Here is a 20,989-nt window from a genome sequence, read left to right on the forward strand (position 1 = left end):
CGTGGATGTTGAAATCACCGATCAGAAGGAATTTAGGAAAACTCAGGGCCCGTGGCACTATACATTCCTCCAAGGTTTCTATAAAATGGCTGGAATGGCCTGGAGGTCTATAAATCAGGGATCCTCCTAGAGTAAAATGGGGACTGATAATAAGAGAAAAGTGGAGAGCTTCACCAGCCACCCCACCCGCTAATTGCTCAATGGAAAAGCACCATTCTTCCTTAAAAATCACCGCTACACCTCCCCCTCTCCCTAAAGGTCTGTCAGCTCTTACGACTTTGAAACCTCTGGGGACAGTAAGTTCAATAGTCGGGCCACACGAATCAGTGAGCCACGTCTCAGTGATAAAAAGAAGCTCAAACTGGCCATCCACCAGCGTATCAAAGATGCCGGCTGCATGTTTCACCATAGATCTAGCATTGATTAGGCAGGCCCTAATTGTTGTATGGGCTCTATCAGCATCTGAACGCGGGGATAGGGAGGGCTGGAGAAAAAAAACACAGCTAGAACATACAGCCGTAGCACACTCCCGTCCAAACCGCTGGCAGCTCCCAATTTTAACATGGGGGTCCAACAGCATTAGCTCACCTCGAGAGTAAGTAATCCTGTGGGGCCTGGCTTGTCCAAGGAGAGGAGGGGCAGCATGACTGGCCCTGGGCCCGTCCGAGGCACGGACGGGCACAGACGGGCCCTCCTTTGGCGCTCCTTCGGCGCGCAGACGGCGCGCCCGCTGCGCGCGACCGCTGCACGCTCTACGGGGCATCATTATTTATCGCCCAAGCCCCTCCCCGAGCTGGACCGCTAACTCCCGACCAGCCGGGGACCGGGACTCACTAAAGATGGCGCCGCCCGACCTGGCCCTCCACAACAATCGGCACAGGCAAGCCGCGGTGGAACAGGGAACAGGGGAACCGGGAAACAGCACAGAGGATATTAAAAACGGTACAATTGATTAAAAAACATACATCACAATTAGTATTCAATTGAATGTAAAAATCAGGGTTTTTTAAAAAAATGCGCTAATGAGACAGTGCTGCAGAGAGCGAGTGGGCAGAAGAGGAACTCTTGCAGTCTGCCCGACTTTCCCCAGCAATATCACAGAGTGCTGCCACCACCTTGATCAGTCGCCGGAACTAAATCGGCTTCCAGGTCAGGAGCCCTTACACTCTTCGTGCCACCGTTTTTTTTCCGTGTGGCCGGTGGCAATACCTTTCTCTTTGATTTACTACATGCCTTTGCCTTTTTGGGAGGGGGGGGGCATGAGATAGCAAGGGAGCAACCTTGCTGATTAGTATTAGTGTTAGGTGCTTCTGGATCATTGGATGTTATAACATCCGTAGGTGAATTGGAGCCCCTTGATCGCTGAGTCTGTGATAAGCTTGCTGATTCTGCCAATGAGCTTGTGTGTAGTGCCTGCTTTGTGGCCCCCAGTCGCTCCTCCACACATTCGATCTCACTATTATTGGCCCCCATGGTGGTGGTGAAGAAACTGGTGATAGTAGAAGTTAGTGAACAGTCCTTGGCCGGAGGCATAGTTAATTTTCATTTCCCATTCCTCTTACTTGTGGTAATGAGTGACCCTCCAGGGAACGAGGATATGTCAACAGATCAAGAGACGTACACCAGCCCAGCCTTGTACAGCCGTGGACGGGCGCAGATGCATTCGCCTTTGGCCCAGGCTTTGCCCGGGTGTGGCCCGGGTGTGCCCACGAGTGTCCTACGATGCGGGAGCCCTAGTGCGCTTTTAAGCACCTCCCAACGTGAGGATACTCATTGGCGCCTCCCGGCACTAAGAGCTATGGGGGATGGAGTCCCCTGTGAGGCAAGCAGGCTGGTGACCAAAACAACAACAAATATGGGCTTTGGTGTGTGTCAAGGGTTTGATACAGATACAGGTTGTCTGTACTAGGGCAGTTGCTTTGGAATTGGCATTCACTATTTTGTTATTCTTTGAGCAGTTGCATACAGATTGAACACCATGCCTAATGGGGGTTTTGCGCAGAGATGAGTGGGACGGGTATGCTCAGACGTGAGTCCCGTGCTCTCCATGCCACTGGAATCAAGCTATCCAGGCTGATGAGGGCTGAAAGCCTGAAACCGGTCCTTGGATGCTTGTTTCCAGTCCAGGGAGGACCTGGCTTGGCAGTTCAGGCTGGACTGTTCCCATGGGGTACAGGGTCAAGAATGATTTGCATATTGCTGGGTTCAAACTGGAATGGCATGGTGAGCAAAAAAACGATGGATTTAGGCCCAGATCTCTGTATTGGGGTGAATATATGACATTGTTCTACATTCTGTCCATCACCTGTTGTTTTTGCATACATCTCAAGGCACCCACTGGCTCCTTCAGGGCCTCCTTTCTGGCCACCGAGTGCAGGTCTAGGCAGATGAAGGTCTGTCCCCGTCCCAAAGGACTCCGTTCTGGCCACTGAGTTTGGGCTCTAGGTCGATGAGAGTCTGTTGATGGGTCCGCCCCAGCCCCCCACAGCCAAGTCCTGAAGTGCGCCTCTACAGGGGGACTGTGCGCCAAGCGCAAACCCCCTGGAGATCCTCACTGCAGGCCTCCAGGCCCGAGAGGGATCTTCTGTTAGCCCAGCTGTCTCAGCCACTGGGCCCCGGCTCCACTTCCTCCTCCACCTGCTCTGGAGGCCTTCTGGCCAATTGCTTCTCTCACCTTCTTCTCTTCAGGTTGGCAACACCTCAGTTGGGGAGTGCTGCAGCACCTGTCATGACCGGATGGTGCACCCTGGCACAATCATTACACCCAGGCTGCCATCTTGCTGAGGATGCTACCACGGTGGAGCCGCTACATGCCCTTGGCCTCTGAGGGCAATATTGCCCCCCTATCGCTCAAGGGTCCGACAGGTAATTGGGCACCCGAGTCATCCCACTAGACACATCAGCACCCAGGGGATCGCAGCTTAACTGGAGGTGGGTGGGTGGGAGTTTAGAGGAGCAGCCATCTTGGCCTTCCAGAACCACACCCTCCGAAGCACCCTGTTTTTATAGTTGCATTCTTTGATAGGTTCAGGGGAATCATACTTTGAAAGACATCAGTGCCTACTTTAGTGACTAGGGAGGGGCTCAGTGAGTTGGAGCAAAGGTACATGGTAGAAAGCTAAAACCAAACTGAAGCTAGGTTCAACAGCAAAACAAAATGTGGCACACACACCCAAGAGGAAAACACAGAAAAAGCTTTTGGACTTACTGCGACCACGAACTGGCCAGTTTGCACTGGGACTGCGCCGCTCACTCAGAGGATCAGCGCAAGCTACCACAGCATCATGTCCTCGCACAGCAAGCATTGCTGCCACGAATGCAGGGCTACATCTGGCGTCTGCAACGCCTGGCTGACTTCGTGCCCACAATATCATTGCTAGTGATGCTCTATTTACTCCCGGTCAATGTCTCCCCTGCGAACAGTGTACCTCGCTCAGCTTGAAAGGGTAAAACTTCAGCAGGACCTGTTTGGAACTATATCCGATATTCACTCCATCACGATCAGTCTGTACTTTGGATTTACCCCGATCTAACGCAACCTAAAGTAACCTATAGCGCTATTGACTTCTACGTTTTTGGTTTATTCTTTAAAAATTCATAACTCTGGTTCTACATGTTGGAGTTTTGTCATTTTGGTCTTGTTTAGTTCATATAAATAAAATCTATATTTTTATACCTGTTTATAGTTTTTGTGGTGTTTTCATTGTGTTACTGTGTGAGTGTGTGTCTGTGTATGTGTGTGTTGCACAAATACTTTAGACATTGGCTTTGTAGATAAGCTTGACTGCTCTGTGCCATGTTACCAGAGGGTGAGCATGGGTTATCCTAATGTGTTACAAGCATACCCTGACTATGGTGGTGGTTCATGCCTCACCTGGGTGCATACCACAGCAAACCAGGAATTCCATTTTTAATACCCACCCAATTCACATGGCACCATTATTCCCAGCAGTCCCTCCTGGCATACAGAGTTGCCGCATCACTTCAACGCTAAGCTTCGGCCCTTACCGCAAAACAGTCTTTACCACGTGGCCCATCCTCGCACATGGGGTTGCCGATAATCCCTCTGTGCCTCTGAGGAGTTTAAAAGGATGCAATCCACCCTAGAGTAGCCAGAAGATGTCAACCTTGAAGAGGAGATAGTATACTTAAAGGAGGCGGAGGGGGGCCTGTGTATGACCTTGAGCAGCAGCTGCTTGCAACAGAGCAGGAGGGCAACTTGGTGGGAGCAATGCAGTCCCCTTCCATGATGCCCAGCACCCTCGTTGTGCTACAGCGACGACCATCCATGTTGCTCTCCCTGCTTGTCACGGTCTCCTCCACTGTGCACTAGACTCTTTGCACCAGACTTTACGACGGTCTTATTTTCAGCAGGACTAACCTGGTTCCTGTATCTGACTTGCACTACATTGTGATCAGCCTGAACTTGTGACTTGCTCCAGTCTTGCAGGACCAGATGACTGCGAGTGGCATTTTTTCTTATTACAGATGAGTTGTAAAGTCTCAAGCCATGTGTAATAAAGAAAGGATGTAGCCGTTCAATTAAAATACTTTATTACAGTTTTGTTATGACGTCATATTTCCAGCAGCCAAGAAGAAAGGTGGGTCACGGGAATATTTTCAGCAGCTGTTTGAACAATTAAATGGAAAAAACAGACTTTTCCTTTTTCTAAAGTATTTTTGTAAATGAATAGGAATCAGCATAAAGGAGTCATTTATGGCTACATGTTTCCTTTGTTTACCAGAAAGACAAAATCTCTCTAAATGTTTCTACAAATTCTGAGCTACAACATTTTAATCCAATTTGTATTAAACTGATTTGAATATATTTTTGCAACAAATTACTAACTCCTTTTGGTGTGTTTAAATGATCCCAATAAACATAATTTGAATGCAATTTTGCAATTCTATCCTTAGGCCTTATTAGGAGTTCGCTGTCCGATGAACTGCTGAACCCGCTGTGGTGGTCTGCCTGCCGCATAGAGACTGGCTTTGGCGCAGCGTTCTGAGGCTCCTAATTTGCTGGTGGTGCCGCTGCTGCACTGCCAAGCATATTAGGAGTTTCCTCACCACCACACTTTTCATGATGGTGTGACCGCCATGAAAAGTGTAGCATTGAGGAAGCAAAGTGCGTCCTAAAGGGCCCCTGTTGCCACTGCGCCATGGGGTGCATGCAGGAGGGCACATGCTGTGCCCCCCTGTGTGTGTATACCTCCAGTACCTGCAGGGCTTGACAGTCAATGCCATGCAGAAACTGCTTTTGACCCTCTTATTGTGGGACCTTTTTCAAGGCACAACAGTGAGACCACCAAAGAACTGCCTGCCATAGTAAAAATAAGTTGTACTCTGGCGGGCGGTCTTTAATGACTTTGGCGGTCTCGAAGTGGGGCGGCAGCGTGGAGGCCCCGCTCCGATACCGCCAAACTCATGATAAGGTCCTTAGTTCCATGTTATATTTTTGGGCACATTAGATAACATGTGATGGGTCTTGGTCCCAAAACATGCTTGAATTATTTTCAAGAAACAGGATACAGCCAAATGTCACAGGCTCATGTAATCCAGAACAACGGAATGTGTAGTATGTCTGAGCAAAATCCAGCTTGCTGATTGCCTAAGACACATTCATTGACTTTTTCTGTTTCCATTTTTGCTTAACACAGGAGGAGGTTGAAGAGGGAAGAGGCAGCATCTACAAGTCACTTGTGACAAACGGTTCCAAGGAGATGATGTGCTACAGTGACTTTCTGATACCTGACGACTTCCCTAACTACCTGCACAACTCCAAGGTCCTAGAGTACCTCAAGCTGTACGCAAAACACTTTGGCCTTATGGAACACATAAAACTGAAGGTGAGGAGAAGTGGTTTTCATAAGGCATGAGAAAGATAGTATCTGCCAACATGGCTGACATGGTCGGACACCTCTATGGCCTCTAATTCAGATATTAAGAGCCCTACCAAAGCCCCGAGATATGGCTGCCAAGTTTTCAGATTGCCAATGTGTGATATTTTTATGTTTTTAGCGTGCTTCTGTGTGACATTTCATGCACTATGTGTAACACTTTGAGTGTTACTTCACAAGAGCACAGGGGAAGAACAGGATGACAGGGACAGATAGCACCAGGACAGAGAGAAAGGAGATGGCGTAGATCGAAGCGAGCAAAGATAGTGGGACAGAGTCCAAGGCGAAAAAGGACATTGGGCAATAGCAGGATGGGGGTCAGAGAGTAAGGGTATTATATAGGATGAGGGCATACAGCACTGAGGAAGATGGGAGGGGTTAAGACTCCAGAGGGCAGGAAAGATGAAGGTAGGATGCATAGAGCCATTGGAGCAGGAAGTAAGGGTGCTGGGGGTGCTGCAGCACCCCCAAATATACCCATGTTAGAGTTCAGAAGGTGAATGAGCGATAAGCATGCCTTTAGATTTTGTGTTTATCTTGACCCATTTGCTGTGTGCTAAAGACGAAGGTCATATGTGATGCTATGACTTCTGACAATTTGCTGCTCATTAGGTAACTGGTGTTTACTTTTATTCTTGGACTACAAAGTGAGAGGGTTTTGTAAAAGTTACCTAGGTGACAATCTTAATCGGATACAGGAAGTGAAATGAAAGGCTGTAGGATGTTATGTTTTTCGTAACACACCACATTTAAATACCTGTAAAGGAACTGTAAACATATTTCAAAATATATCAGCAATTAGAAGAGACCAAATGAAGCACATTTTTTGTAATTCTGAAGTGTGATAAAACCGAGATTTTAATAGTATCAAAAAAGACACTTTACTTCGTGAGGCACAAATAAAAAATATACGCTGAAACCCGATTTTCACACATTATCGTTTGTGTGCGATATAGTTTTACTAGTAAAGTTTCATGTCTATGTAAATTAAGTGGCCACCTCAACTGAAATTGCACTTCCAGGACAGTGCTCCAAATTGCACCACCTGCTACATTCTAAACCCTTACCACTCTCCTGCTAAATCGTCATGCTACATTTGTTTTTAAAGTGAGGTTTAGATTTTTCACAATCACTATGACTTTAGTGATGTGGCATTAATGACAGCCCCCCCCCCCCTCTGATAAATGTTCCAGCACCACTGCATAGAGCAGGCATATCTCACTTCATCTTGAGCTGGAGAGTGCTGTTTCATTACTGCACTTCTTCACTGTGTCTCACCACTCACTATTTCTGCCCATACAGATGTGAGTGGTCTCGTTCTGAGAGTCTGTTCGGGTGGGGCTGGGGGCTGAAGTGAGCGCTGGTAATTGCAGGCAACAAGCTAAGGTAGCTGCAGGGGTGAATGGCCTTAAATTTGAGTTGACACCTAGCTAGCTTTCTACATACCCTGTATTTTAATATCCCGGTTGGTAAAAAAAAGTTGGAAAAATCACATAAAGCCAGCATTGTACTTCAAACAGCAAATGTAAAGAATAATGTAGTTTATACCTGCTCTATATCTACCCTTAATGATCCCTAACTGGTAAGTAAAATAAACGAAAAACAAAAAATTTCACTTTTAAAGTGAATACATGTGACTTAATGCGAAGTTCACTTTATAAATCAGTTTGTGACCTTTGCGTGCTCTTAAAACATGAATAAATTTTAATAGCTTGTATTTGTCTTTTAGAAAGGTAGCAATCCTGCCTAGAAAGGCGCACCAAGTACTCAATAGTGTCTCCCTCGCCGCCCCCCCTTCCTCCCTAAAAATGTGAAAGGCAGCAGATGAGTTGATAATTATTACCCTAAGCCCCACCCTGGCGACGATGGATGTCTTCCTAGGGGCTGCTCAGGTGGGGAGGGACTGTTTTGCAAAGGACTTTCAAAACATTCTGTCTGATGCTAGTCACACATGCCGAAATGTCAGATGCGATCATTTTAGAGGCCAGTGTGTTTCTACAAAAGCAGCGACAATGTGCCCTCAGTCACACCTGCCATGGTCAGCATACCTTGTTGGGATGGTCAGGGAGTTGCGGTGATGCGGACACCACACTTAAATGCGTTAGTCTGACCCCTGATGCTTGGTACTTGGCAGGGTTGCTGAGAAAATCTCAGATAAAACACAGCATACGATAATTGGTTCTCTACTCTCTCCCTTTCCAGTGCAACACCTTGTATAGGTAGAAATCATATATCAACTAAAAGGGCTGCCTACCAGCATCCCTGTCCATTGGTAACAAAGCCATTTCTAGTCTGGGAAGTGCTACTTCATTAGGGGTGACAAGAAACCCCATCCTCAAACACAAACCTACGAGAAACAAGCAATGGTAAAGGCAATAGGTCTCTCCTACACAAGAGCTATTGGCTTTGGCAATGTGTTTTGCCATGTTGTAAACCAGTGTGGCTGCTGTTCAGCATGGCTTAACATCAGCGGTGTGGAGTGTCCTAGAGTGGAGTGGGGGAACAGAATTTCCTAGACTGAATTTGTTGCAGTTGAGTGTTGTATAGTGGAGTAGGGGGAGAACAGTGTTGTGGAGTTGAGTAGAATTCAGTGGCAGAGTGTGTCCAAGAGTGCAGTGTCGTTGAGTGGAGTGGCGTAGTGTGAAGTGGTGTAGAGTTGAGTGAGTGAGGTGGAATGGGGTGCAGTGCGTTGGAGTGGGTGGATTGACGGAGTCAGCTTGATTGGAGTGGATTGGGGTGGATTGGATTTGAAAGAGTGGGTTGGATTGAGTGGAGTGGGCGGACTGGATGGGTGGATTGGATTGGAAAGGGGTGGGTGGAAGTGGGGTGGGGTGAGGTGGATTGGATTGGAACAGGGTGGATTGGAATGGGGTGGGGTGGATCAGAATGTTTTGGGGTGGGTGGATTGGATAGGTGTGGTGTGGTGTGAATTGAATTAGAGTTAGGTGGTTTGGAGTGGAGTGGATTCGAGTGGAGTGGAGAGGGGTGGATTGAACTGACTGGAAGGGGTAGATTAGAATGAAGAGGGGTTTATTGGATTGGAGTGGGGTGGATTGAAGTTGGGCAGATTAGAGAGGGTGGATTAGACTGGAGTGGATTGAACTGTGGTGGGGTAGATTGGATTGGGATAGAGTGGGGTGGATTGAAGTAGAGTGAGGTGGACTGGATTGCAGTGGAGTGGGTTGGACTGGATGGGGTTCATTAGGTTGGAGTGGGGTGGATTGTATTGGTGTAGGGTGGATTGGAGTGTAGTAGGGTGGTGTGGAGTGGAGTAGAGAGGGGTAGGTTAGATTGTATTGGAGTGGGGTGGATTGGAGTGGAAATGAGTGGGGTGAATTTGGTGTGAATTGGAGTGGGGTGAATTGGAGAGAGGTGGATTGGATTGGTGTGGGGTAGGGAGGATTCGAGTGGAGTAGATTGGATTGCAGTGGGATGGATTGAAATGGAATGAGGCGGATTAGATCAAGTCGAATGATTGGCTCAAGGTGGATTGGGTTGGGGTGGGGTGGATTGAATTGAGGAGGATTGGATTGGGGTGGGATGGATTAGAGTGGAATAGGGTTGGGTGAATTGGAGTGGTGTAGATTGGATTTGGTTGGATTGGGGTGGATTGGATTGGAGTGAGGTGGATTGGGGTGAGGTGAGGTGGATTGGATTGGTTTGGGTTGGAGTGGGCGGATTGTTTTGAATTAGAGTGGGGCAGATTGTTTTTGATTGGAGTGGGCAGATTGTTTTGGATTTAAGTGGGTGTGAATGGTGTGGAGCATATTGATTTGGATTGGAGTAGGGCAGATTGGAGTGGGGCAGATTATTCTGGATTGGAGTGGGGCAGATTATTCTGGATTGGAGTGGGGCCGATTGGTTTGGATTGAAGTGGGGCAGATTGGAGTGGGGCAGATTGTTTTGGATTGGAGTGGGGCAGATGATTTTGGATTAGTGTGGGGCGGATTGTTTTGAAATATAGTGGGGTGGATTGTGGTGGATTGGATTGGTGTGTGGTGTATTGGAGTGGGGTGAGGTGGATTGGATTGGAGTGAGGTGGAATGTGGTGGATTGGAGTGGGGTGAAGTGGGATAGAGTGGGTGGATTTGGATGAGGTGGATTGAGTTGGAGTGGGGCAAATTGGTGCGGGGCAAATTGGAGTGGCTCAGATTGAAGTGGAGCGGATAGGAATGGGGCAGATTGTTTTTGGATTAGAGTGGGGAAGATTGGAGTGGGATGGATTGTTTTGGATTGATGAGAGACAGATTGGAGTGGGGTGGATTAAAGTGGGGTAGACAGTTTTGGATTAGAATGGGGCACTGGAGTGGGGCGGATTCGAGTGGGTTAGACTAGAGTGGGACTGACTGGAGTGAGGCAGATTGTTTTAGATTAGAGTGGGTCAGATTGGAGTGGGCGGATTAGAGTGGGGCATTTTGGAGTGGTGCAGATTGGAATGGGGCAGATTGTTTTGGATTGGAGTGGGGCAGATTGTTTTGGATCGGAGTGAAGCAGATTGAAGTCTGACAGATTGTTTTGGATTGGAGTGGGGAAACTGTTATGGATTGGAGTGGGGCTGATTGTTTTAGATTGGAGTGGGGCAGATTGTTTTGGATTGGAACAGGGCATATTGTTCTGTATTGGAGTGGGGCAGATTGTTTTGGATTGGAGCGGGATACATTGGAATGAGGCACATTCTTTTGGATTGGAGTGGGGTCGAATTGTTTTGGATGGTGGGGCAGATTGGAGTGGGTTAGGAGGGCTGGAGTGTGGTGAATTGGAGTGGATTGGATTAGGATGAGTGGTTTGGATTTAGTCTGGGGTGCATTGGTGTGGGGTGAGGTGTACTGCACAATACTGTGTTAAAGCGTCATTTCAGAAATTACACATAAGAAAGAAACAATGTCGCTTTGCAATAAAATAATCCTCATGTTTTGAGAACAGGGCCCACAAGTGAAAACAAAAGAACACATGAGCGCGAAGTGAGAAAAGAAGATTTAGCAACATAAAAGAAAGTTAACTCTAGAAAATAAAACTTTACAATTTGGTTTGTCCTGCTTGGCACATTTTCGCATTCACACCCCTTCTGTTTGCAGGGCAATGTAAGTTAAAAAGAAAATAAATTGTACCTGAATCACGTCGGGAGTGGCGGACGGGCACTGAATCAATCAGTACTTGGTCCCTGCTCCACAGAGGGAACAGAAATGGTGTTAGGCCTGCAGGGACAAATGACAGGGCTGTAAAGAAGAGTGTAACGCAAGCTAACAAATGGGTATGCAACATGTGGGGTTCAAGCCCTTTTTGGACACAAGAGTGTCTTGCAAGGGAGACGCAAGCGCTATTGCATGCTCTTGCAGGCTTGACCCTGAGGGGATGAGTCCTCTGAGATCACCTAAAGACAAGTAGATAAAACCTTAGTTGTCAGGCCCTTAAGTGCACCCTATGCTGGACAACAAGTTCATTATTCCTAATCATGCCTGAACTAGTTAAAAGCTCTGAGAAAGTCACATGCTCTGTGACTTTTCCTTTGCTTGATTTTCGCAGAGCAAAGTAGGTGATTTATATCTGCCCTGAAAACCATATCACCAGCATCAAAAGAACTACAAACCAAAACTAATCGTGTGTGCTGCATTTAGCACATCAGACACTAAAAAACATCACAAGATCTTGCAATTTGGGTGCGCTGACCCACCATGGTGAGACATTCTGACCACTTCAAGGACCACACCAGCGCAACCTGGCAGCTATTCAGTCTTCATATAACACCTTGAATCTGCTAGTCTTAACCTCTTAATTCTCCGGCATGCCTAAAAGCAGTCCAATTTTAGCTGTTGGGGATCTCGATCCTCATCTTCCGATTTTCATCAAACTTTTTTTACCACACCAAAGCTTCTGCCTATGAAGTTGCTCCAATTTTGACAAAATATCTGTCGAATTTTTTGTGACCAACCCCACCTTTTGTAGTTTTAAAGACCGTAGATTTTAAATAGTTTTTCAGACAATGTAAATTAATAAATCTTAATAAGAATTTTTCAACATTTCATCTTCCTAATAAACCGTAATTGCCTGGCATTCTATGGGGCAATCTGGCAGCGCCAGAAGGGCTGGTCTGTCAGGCCATGTGTGCATGGGAGTTTGGCCTGTTTGTGGCCTGTTTTATGGTCTGGTGGGCTGTTTTTCTATTGATTTCACTGATGTTAACACAAACATTGTCTGCAGCGAGCACAAATTAACTCAATTTTCCATACCTTGAAAAACACTCACACAAAGTGTCTTTATATAAGTCAGAAGTACCCAATTTGCATATATGGGACTTTTTTTTAGCTATCTGATTCATAATGGGGCCCCTTTTAGTTTTAACTCTGGGTCTTTTTCAGACCCAGTTGCCTTGTGACCCTGAATGTACAACAAGGACTCTTGGTGTTAGCTGCCTGTGATATCCATTTCTATTACCGGCCGGACCCAGCGAGTCAGACTACCACCGTTCTTCTCAGAACCCATTGATATCAGCTGTGGAGTACTCAAGGGTTCCCCCCTGAGCCCCACCCTCTCCAATGTCTACATGGCCCTCATGCAGCAATCGTCAAAAGCCACGGACTTAACATTGTCTCCTACACCAAAAACACCTAGCTGATCCTCTACCTCATCAATAGACCCACAACCACAAGAACCATCTTCAACAGTGGAATGAAGGCTGAGGTTACCTGAATGAAAGACAGTTGCCTTAAACTCAACTCTGACAAGACCTAAGTACTCATCCTGGGACCCACCCATTCAGCCTGGTATGACTCCTGGTGGCCACCGCTCTGGGATTTCCCCCAACCCCGTCGGACCATGCATGCAACCTAGGCATCATACTGGACTCATCACACTCTAAGAACCACCAGATCAACACAGTTTCCTCAGCCTGCTTCCACACACTCCACCTGCTTTGAAAGACATTCAGAGGCTCGCCATAGAATCCAGAAAGATGGTCACCCACACACACATCACCAGCAGACTTGACTACGGCAATGCACTCTATGGAGCCCTCACCCAGAAACAGCTCAAGAAGCTCCTGAACGTCCGAAACGCTGCAGCCAGACTGATCCTCGACATCCCCCGCTGCAGCCACATAACGCAACACCTCAGACAATTCCACTGGCTCCCAGTCAACAAGAGAGTCACTTTCAACCTCCTTACTCACGCATACAAAGCACTACACAATAAAGGACCAGCATACCCAAACCACCGCCTCACATTCCACGTACCTGTCAGACAACTCTGATCCTCCTAACTCGCCTTCGCCTCCATCCCCAGGATCCACAAGACCAAAACCGGAGGAAAGTCATTCTCCTACCTTGCCGTCAAAACCTGGAACACCCTGCCCCTCTACCTCAGGCAATCCACATTGCTGACCCAATTCAGAAAGGACTTCAAGACCTGGCTCTTCGAATGACCTGTCACCCAGTCTGACTTGCAGCCCCCCTTCCCCCAGCACCTTGAGGCCCTCACAGGTGAGCAGTTTCGCTTTACAAGTCCCTGATTGATTGATTGATTGATTATGTGTTTGATATGATTCTGACCATGGGGTCTTGAAACCCATCCTGTCCTCCTTCACTCAACAATTCTGATACAGGATAACTCTGCTGTAACCTCCATTTATCCTGACCAGTTATGTGTCACAGACTTAAATCTAAGTCCTAACTACATGAGAAATGATAAGTACCTAAGGGTGGCTGAATACTTCACCAGAACCTGAAGGTCTACTCTAATTATCTAATTTAGGGTGGATGCACTGCTGCACTCAACACTATACAGGTCTGCAATGTTTTGTAACTATCATTTGTACTTTGCAGTACAGTAATGCTTAAAATCAATGGTCAAATGATCATCTGTGGTGTGTAAAAGTTTAACAATGGAGATGCTACATGCATGAAACAATTTTGCACCAATTAACTGCTCAGAAAAGTCATTAACTGTGACATCAAACTAGCGTAGAGAAGCCTCAAGCAGGAGTTATCTGTTCTATCGTTTGGTACGAGTGGATCGGTTCCTTCTCAAAGGGTGCTCACGTCTGTGACTCTAAGGAAATCAGCAAACCTCACTGGTTGCCAGTCAGGAAACGAGTGTGCTTTAAAGCCTTATGTATAGTGTTTAAGGCTCTTCATGGCATAGGCCCAGAGTTCTTGAAACAGAACATTCAATGGTACTGGCCGAAAAGGACCTTGCGCTCCATGGAAACCAAGCTGGTCATTGTACAATCTACAAGAAAAGCCTCTTGGGGACAAAGAAGCTTTGTCGTGCGGGCCACTAAAGCTTGGAATGACCTTCCCTCCCATCTGAGAACAAGCACAGACTTCCTGACATTTTTAGGAAGAGTCTTAAAACCTGGCGTTTTAACCTGCAATAGCAGTTTACTGTCTCTTCTATGTAGGGATAATAATCAGCGCCAGGACACTTCCAGGTAATCATTGCGCTTTATAAGTTACATTAACATAACATAACATAACGTGTGCCATAGTATATAATACTTTTATAATAAGGTGGATGGTATACTCCTTCACAAACGTGAAAGAGTATCTCATCCGCCGAACTCGAAGTTTGGCCCTAAGTGCATAAATTCTTCAATTTAGAGCAGTTTAAAGTTATATGAAAAACATTGGCGGTCCTGGGGTGTTTCTAAAAATGTTAATACTTTATCCTGTGAAGGTGGTGGCATTCTGAAATTCCTGATGGATGATTTCTTGCTTGCATCTCTACATTATGTGGTCTGTGGGCAGCCAACTCTTTGGTCAAGACTCCTCCCAGATCTGATTCTACCTTAAACTGGGTAGGGCATGTGCCTGTGGCCAGTGACCGTAGACACAACCTGGAGACTGGTCACCTCAGGCAAAAGCTCTGGTGTTTGATGCAATACTGCCCTGGGTGGGGGAAGTCACACGCTGTATGTGACTGGTGGCTCTCAACCTAGTCGTTTGGTCATGGATACCCAGAAGTTGATATTTGACTTCTTGGAACTCAGCCCTGGTTAGCTGAGGTGATTTAATTCTCCTTACAACCTCTAGGACTTTCAAAGAATCCATTTTCCTCAACTATTATCCCCCACTGGGGGCCTATGGAACCCAAGAGGAAAAACAAGTTGCAATATCTGCAGTAGCTGGCCCTCGGGCCATCTGGTACCCCAGCTGCCAACCACATGCCCCAGGTTAACCACTGACCAGATGGCCTGGGTCAGCCACTGATAGTTTGGTCCTGGCCAACCACCAATCGATGACCCAATCAAACCACCGACCAGATGTCCCAGACTTACCACATCCCAAAGTGCCCAGGCACATGGGCTGCCAGTTACTTGAGTGGTCATGCACACTGTACACATTAAACAGAATGGTCCCCTCCTTCCAGGGGCCTGCCTTAATCTTGAGCAAACGGATTACCTTCTGTCACCACCACCAGCACCCAATTAGACCATCTGGTCATCTTGCTAATTTACAATGAGCATGACCATGGTCCTGAGCTTATCAGTGCAGGTTGTAAGGGGTGAGGCCCATGTGCCTTTCAGCATGGGGATGCAGCTTCCTTCGGGCCTGTGCCCCATCCCTCCTGCCAGCAGCAGAGGGATGCCAGTATGGACAACTATAGACAGAAACAAAAAAACGACTCATATGATGACTTTCAATAGATAGCAGAGAGTTAGCTGATCTGATCTGATACTTATGAAAGCCTTACCCAGAAGTAGGTTGCATACATATGATTTAGCACTGTGTACCCCATGAACATAGGCAATGGTGGCACCCCCATTCCATTCCTGCACAGGTCCCCTATTGAACAGCTCTATTCACCGGGGCAGAGGCCAGCTATCCCAGACCAACGGAGGCTCCATTATCATTACTGTTTAGGGAGTATTCTGATGTATAACCCCACAAATAACCCCACAAATGGCAGCTTCACCTCATCAGCTCCTCAGCCAAGCACATTCACCAAATGTCTGAGCCTGTGATTCCTTTTGTACTCAGCTGGAGTACTACTGCCATAACACATCAGTAGCTTACAGTCACTCTCTGCCCGTGCTTTTATAAACATTGTTCTTACCTGCTTTGAAAGCCTGTTTAACCCTTTGTGCACTGTGAAATTTGTGTTGGGGAAATTGAAATCTTGGCAACTCTCCGGTCCACAGCGGTCACGTTTGAGTGGAGAGAGGCTGCGTTCTGGAGAACTGGGCAACCTAACTTTGGGGGCCATAATGAGCAGTTGGCGCTCTAGTGTTCAACTCTGGGGTCATAATTGACCACGTGCGCTGACGCTCAGCGGTGTTGCACTCAACTCGGTAGCTGACAGTCACACACTGCCTGTGCTGTTATAAACTATGTTCTTACCTGCTTTGAAAGCATTTTTAACCATTTGTGCACTGTGAAATTTGTGTTGGGGAAACTTAAATCTTGGCAACTCTCTGGTCCACCGCGGTCGCGTTTTGAACGGCCGATTGAGTGGAGAGAGGCTGCCTTCTGTAGAACTGGGCAACCTGACTTTGGGGGCTATATTGAGCGGTTGGCGCTCTAGTGTCCAGCTCTGGTGGCATAAATTCACCTGTACGTTGACGCGCAGCGGACGTGCGCAGCGGGCACGCCACTGGCGTGCCGAAGGTGCGCCTAAGGCAAGCCCGTCTGCGCCCATCCATGCCTGGACGCTTCGGGCTGCCAGGAAAGTCTGTTAATTTTAAGAGGTACAAGATGACTCTCTTAATGCATTCAAGGGATGTGCTGTTAAATCTTAAGGTGAGCACTCTAGGTATGGACTGTGGGGGGCATTTCAGTAGAAAAGGGGGCACAAGGTTTCAACTGTGCTCAATGTGGGTGGGCTGTGTCACTCACTCAGCAAACGGTAGACCCCCTTCTCTCTCAGACCCTAAGTAATCAGTCGTCTAAGGAATTGATTATTGGGAAGAGTGTTCAGGTGAAGGCAGGACATTGAGCTCCCTTCCAGGGTCTGTATATTAATGCCAGATCTCTCACTAAGCACTCCGCTGAAATGTGGAACTTGCTGGAGGATCTGAAGCCAGCTATCTGTCTCATTACTGAGACTTGGCTGCAAAATCATTCTACACCAGCACTGGCAATCGCATTTCCTGAGGAGTACACAGTCACATGACTAGACAGGATGAGCAAAAGGGGGGGAGGAGGGGACTGGCTATAGCCTTGCCCGCTCCACACCACATCAAAACAGTGGACAAAGTGTTGACTACCGTTATGGAACTATTGGTATTTCGGCTGGAGTCCTTTAAGAAGGCTAGGTGGAGGGAGGCAGTAGTTTATCATCCTCCAGGAGAAAGCAAAAAAGTGTTTTGTACCTCATTATTGGAGACTCTTCCCCTGTACATCTTGCAATCCAACTAGTTTTTTCTGGTTGGGATATTAACCATCACTTAAATGACCTATCCAATTCAGAATCGGCTTGCTTACTGTCAGCCATGTCGCTAGGTCTGTCTTTGAGAATTCATGAACCTACACATGTAGCAGGACATAACTTGGGCATAATTTTTTTTAACTTACATGTATCTATCGAACCTCCATTGGCATTAACCTGGACTGATCATTTGGCACTCAAATTATCCTTTAGTAGTCCAAAAATTGGAAGCAAGCCCCAATGTAGAGATCATTTTCATAGAGCTTGGAGGAAAGTCACTCTGGCATCGTTTAGTCTGGCATTTAAAGTGCCCTCAGTTGCAGGAGGTGAGGGAAGTGACAAAGCCTTAGATAGATGGGAGGACGCCATTAGTGACACCTTAAACAGCATGGCTCTTCTTAGAGTAGTGAGAACGCAGGAAAGGGCGGTTTCAGCCCCCTGGTACTCAGAATACCTTAAAAAGGAAAAGGCCCTGTGTAGAGGCAGAGAGAGAAGATGGAGGAAAACGAAGCTGCCGGAGGATAAGCAGGCTTATAAATTGTCACATAAAGCCTACTTAAGTAGCTGCAATACAGCAAAAAGCGAGCATTTAGGCACAAGAATACAAGAGGCAAATAACTCCTCTAAGGAGCTCTTTAAGCTACTTAAGGAGTTCACAAACCCTAAAGTAAACAGCCCCACCATTCCCCCCACGCAAGAGCTTTGTGATGACTTAGCTAATTATTGTAAGGAGAAGATTGATAAAATGTATAGTTCGCTGGTGGGAGGAGAGGTATCTAAGGTGACGATTTCCCCCTGGAGAGATACGTCACTACCTAGGTTCGACTCCTTTTGAACTATTACTTCAGAGTAAGTAGAGTCTGTCCTTGCGCGGACAAAATCAGGCTCGCCAATAGAACCGGCTGTACCTCCTCCTCGCTCTTAGAGGTTTGCAACATCTCTCTGGCCACGGCCACATTTTCCGAGGAAATGGAAGAAGGCACACATAAAACCTCTGCTGAAGAAGGCGTTAGCAGACCCGGCAGACTTGGAAAATTATAGACCGATCTCTCTCCTTCCATGCTGTTCTAAGGTCATGGAGACACAGATCAATCAACAACTCACGACTTATCTGGAGCAGTATAATTTATTGGACCCCTCCCAATCGGACTTCCGAGTGGGGCATAGCACCGAAGCTGCCTTAGCGGAAGTCAGAGATACCATAAGGACGTCACTGGATGAGGTACCCCTACTATGTTAGTGCTTCTGGACCTGTCGACAGCCTTCAACACCATCTCTCACAGGATCCTGTTGGATAGGCTGCGAGAGATTGGTGACAGAGGTATGGCCCTGGCTTGGCTACAAAGCTTTCTGAATAACAGAACACAATGTGTCCAGCTGGACACATTGTCTCAAATCACAGCATTGGACAAGGGGGTCCCCCAGGGATCCAACTTAAGCCCTACCTTGTTCAACATCTACGTGGCACCGCTGGCTGCCATTATTGGATCTTGCGGCTTTGAGACAATCTCGTATGTGGATGACACTCAGGTGATAGTCCCCATCGAGACGGATCCCTTGGCAACCAGAGCAAAGTTTAAGTCTTGTATGTTGAATATTGCCATGTGGATGAGCAAGAACGTCCTTCAGCTGAACTCCAATAAAATTGTGATTCTCCTGTTCGAGAAGGCTGCGGATCTATGGTCCATGGATTGGTGGCCTGTGGAACTTAGAATGGCAGCTAGTCCCAAAAAGCAGGCAAGGAACCTAGAAATCATGATTGATAATAAACTCTCGCTGGAGGATCATGTGAGAGCGGTTTCGGGGAGGTGCTTTGGAATAATGCGGATGCTGAGGAAAATCTTTTCGTGGATCCCCTGGAGGCCAGAAATCCCTTAAAAAAGGCACTACTAGTCAGTAAATTAGATTACTGCAATCTACTATGAGTAGGAAGATCTGGCATCTAAGCTCTAAACAAACCAGTCCGCACCCCGTCACTACCTCTCTTGCAACAACTGCACTGGCAGCCTATTAGGAAGAGATCAGTGTTTAAGCTCTTGACCATAGTGTTTAAAGCACTGCAGGGGACCGGTCCGGAATACCTAAGGAAGAAGCTAAGCCTGTATTTTCCTGTACGTCAACTTAGATCGAGCAATCAGAAATTGCTCTGTCCCTGCAAAATCAACAAAGCTAAATGAGGGGGGCGTGCATTCTCTCATCTTGCCCCCTTTCATTGGAACAGACTACCAGATGAGATACAAGCGTGCTCAACTCTGGTGCAGCTTAAGAAGCTGTTAAAAACCTGGTTGTTCAAATTTACAAACTGTCATAAGCTACCAGTAGTGTGCCTCCAAGGACGCCGAGAGATCCCTCTGGGGATGATTCGTTGCGCGGCACAAATCCTAATAATAATAATAATAATAATAATAACATCATCAGTAGGGTAAAATTACCCTGTCTCATGACGGTCTAAACCCAGCTCATATTCCCTATTATTGGGTAAACAATCCAACAGCTGGTGAATTCTGCTTCACAATTATAGGAAGAATTGACATTGAAGGATCAAAAAGTGATGTTGCTGTGAACTGGTATTTCACCAGTGCCCAAGGGGTTCCCATTTCCTCCCACTCATCATAAACTTTGCTTGTCTCTTCGCAGTGCCAAGATAGAGTTAAGCAGCTGCGGGCCGTGGAGGGAGTTACGGTGGGGCAGGGAGGCGGGGAGGGGCGGGGTGGAGGGTGCTAAAAACAGGCATATGGATCATTGCAGGTAAGTACACAATGTAATTAATAAAACGAAATTCGTAGCGCGCACATTGCTTTTGCCATGCTGTGCGCGCTACGAATTTCGTTTTATTAATAATAATGTGAAAGAGGTCAAATCTGAAAGGTTTTGGTATAGGGTTTAGCTAGACACGTGTGGTGGGATCATCACCCAAGTGAGAGGGCAATCAAGCTCCATGTCACATGTCAAAAAGATATAAGATACGTAGATAAAATATGAGATGAACAGACGTCTTACCTACTAGAGAAGTACTGCTGGTTATTTCTTCAGTGTCTGAAGTATACTTTAATGCCCAATTTGAGCAATCCTTCATTTCCCATATCACTCGATAGACAGCAGGACAGCTAAAAAGGAACTTTCCTTTGGCACCTGAGTTTGTTCCATTAAAATATCAGCTAATGAAGGAAAGCATCAAAGCTATACTTGGACCATTTTTGAGTTAAACGTAATTGATGAAGAACTCAGGAATACCATCTGGGAAGCCACAAAAATGTCAATTAGGGGTGGATTAATTACATGTGGGCCTGCGCATATGAAAAAGGCGGAAGAAACTAGTTAGACCAGGAGGCTTACATGAAGGACCCAAAACATTCCGTAAAGAATCAGATGGATAAAATATATAATTAATTGTACAGGATTAGAAGAACAGTTCAATGTTGGAAAGTAGAGTAACTGAAGCCAAATTGTTACATACTACGCAGTTCTATTGCTTTCATGTTAGCAAATAGGGTTCTCCAATATAAAATCTGTGTACCGTAAACACAAAATTTAATTAACAAAATTATGGATAAAAGACCGATTAAATGTTATTGATGGACGTATTAAACCCCAAGCAATTGACTATTATTTTTCCCTAAATTCAAGTCAAATTTCAAATGAAAATATCCAATACGTTTTTTCAGTGGTCCATGGATCTTACACTAGGAGTTAGAAGGATTCTCAAAGCCCTACATTTAAGGTAGAAA

General features: G+C 46.5%; 1 protein-coding gene across 4 annotated transcripts in view; it reads left to right on the plus strand.

The window, feature by feature from the left end:
• Nucleotides 1–20,989, plus strand: part of LOC144754735 (flavin-containing monooxygenase 1-like) — a 633,385-nt gene that overhangs the window by 257,828 nt on the left and 354,568 nt on the right. For all 4 annotated transcript variants that reach the window (XM_078642912.1, XM_078642930.1, XM_078642937.1 and 1 more), the window contains exon 3: nt 5,661–5,849. In XM_078642912.1, coding sequence (XP_078499038.1) covers nt 5,661–5,849 — 189 coding nt within the window. The remainder of the gene's footprint in view (nt 1–5,660; nt 5,850–20,989) is intronic.

This window comes from Lissotriton helveticus, chromosome 1_1 (assembly GCF_964261635.1).
Source record: "Lissotriton helveticus chromosome 1_1, aLisHel1.1, whole genome shotgun sequence".
NCBI classification, from domain to species: Eukaryota; Metazoa; Chordata; class Amphibia; order Caudata; family Salamandridae; genus Lissotriton; species Lissotriton helveticus.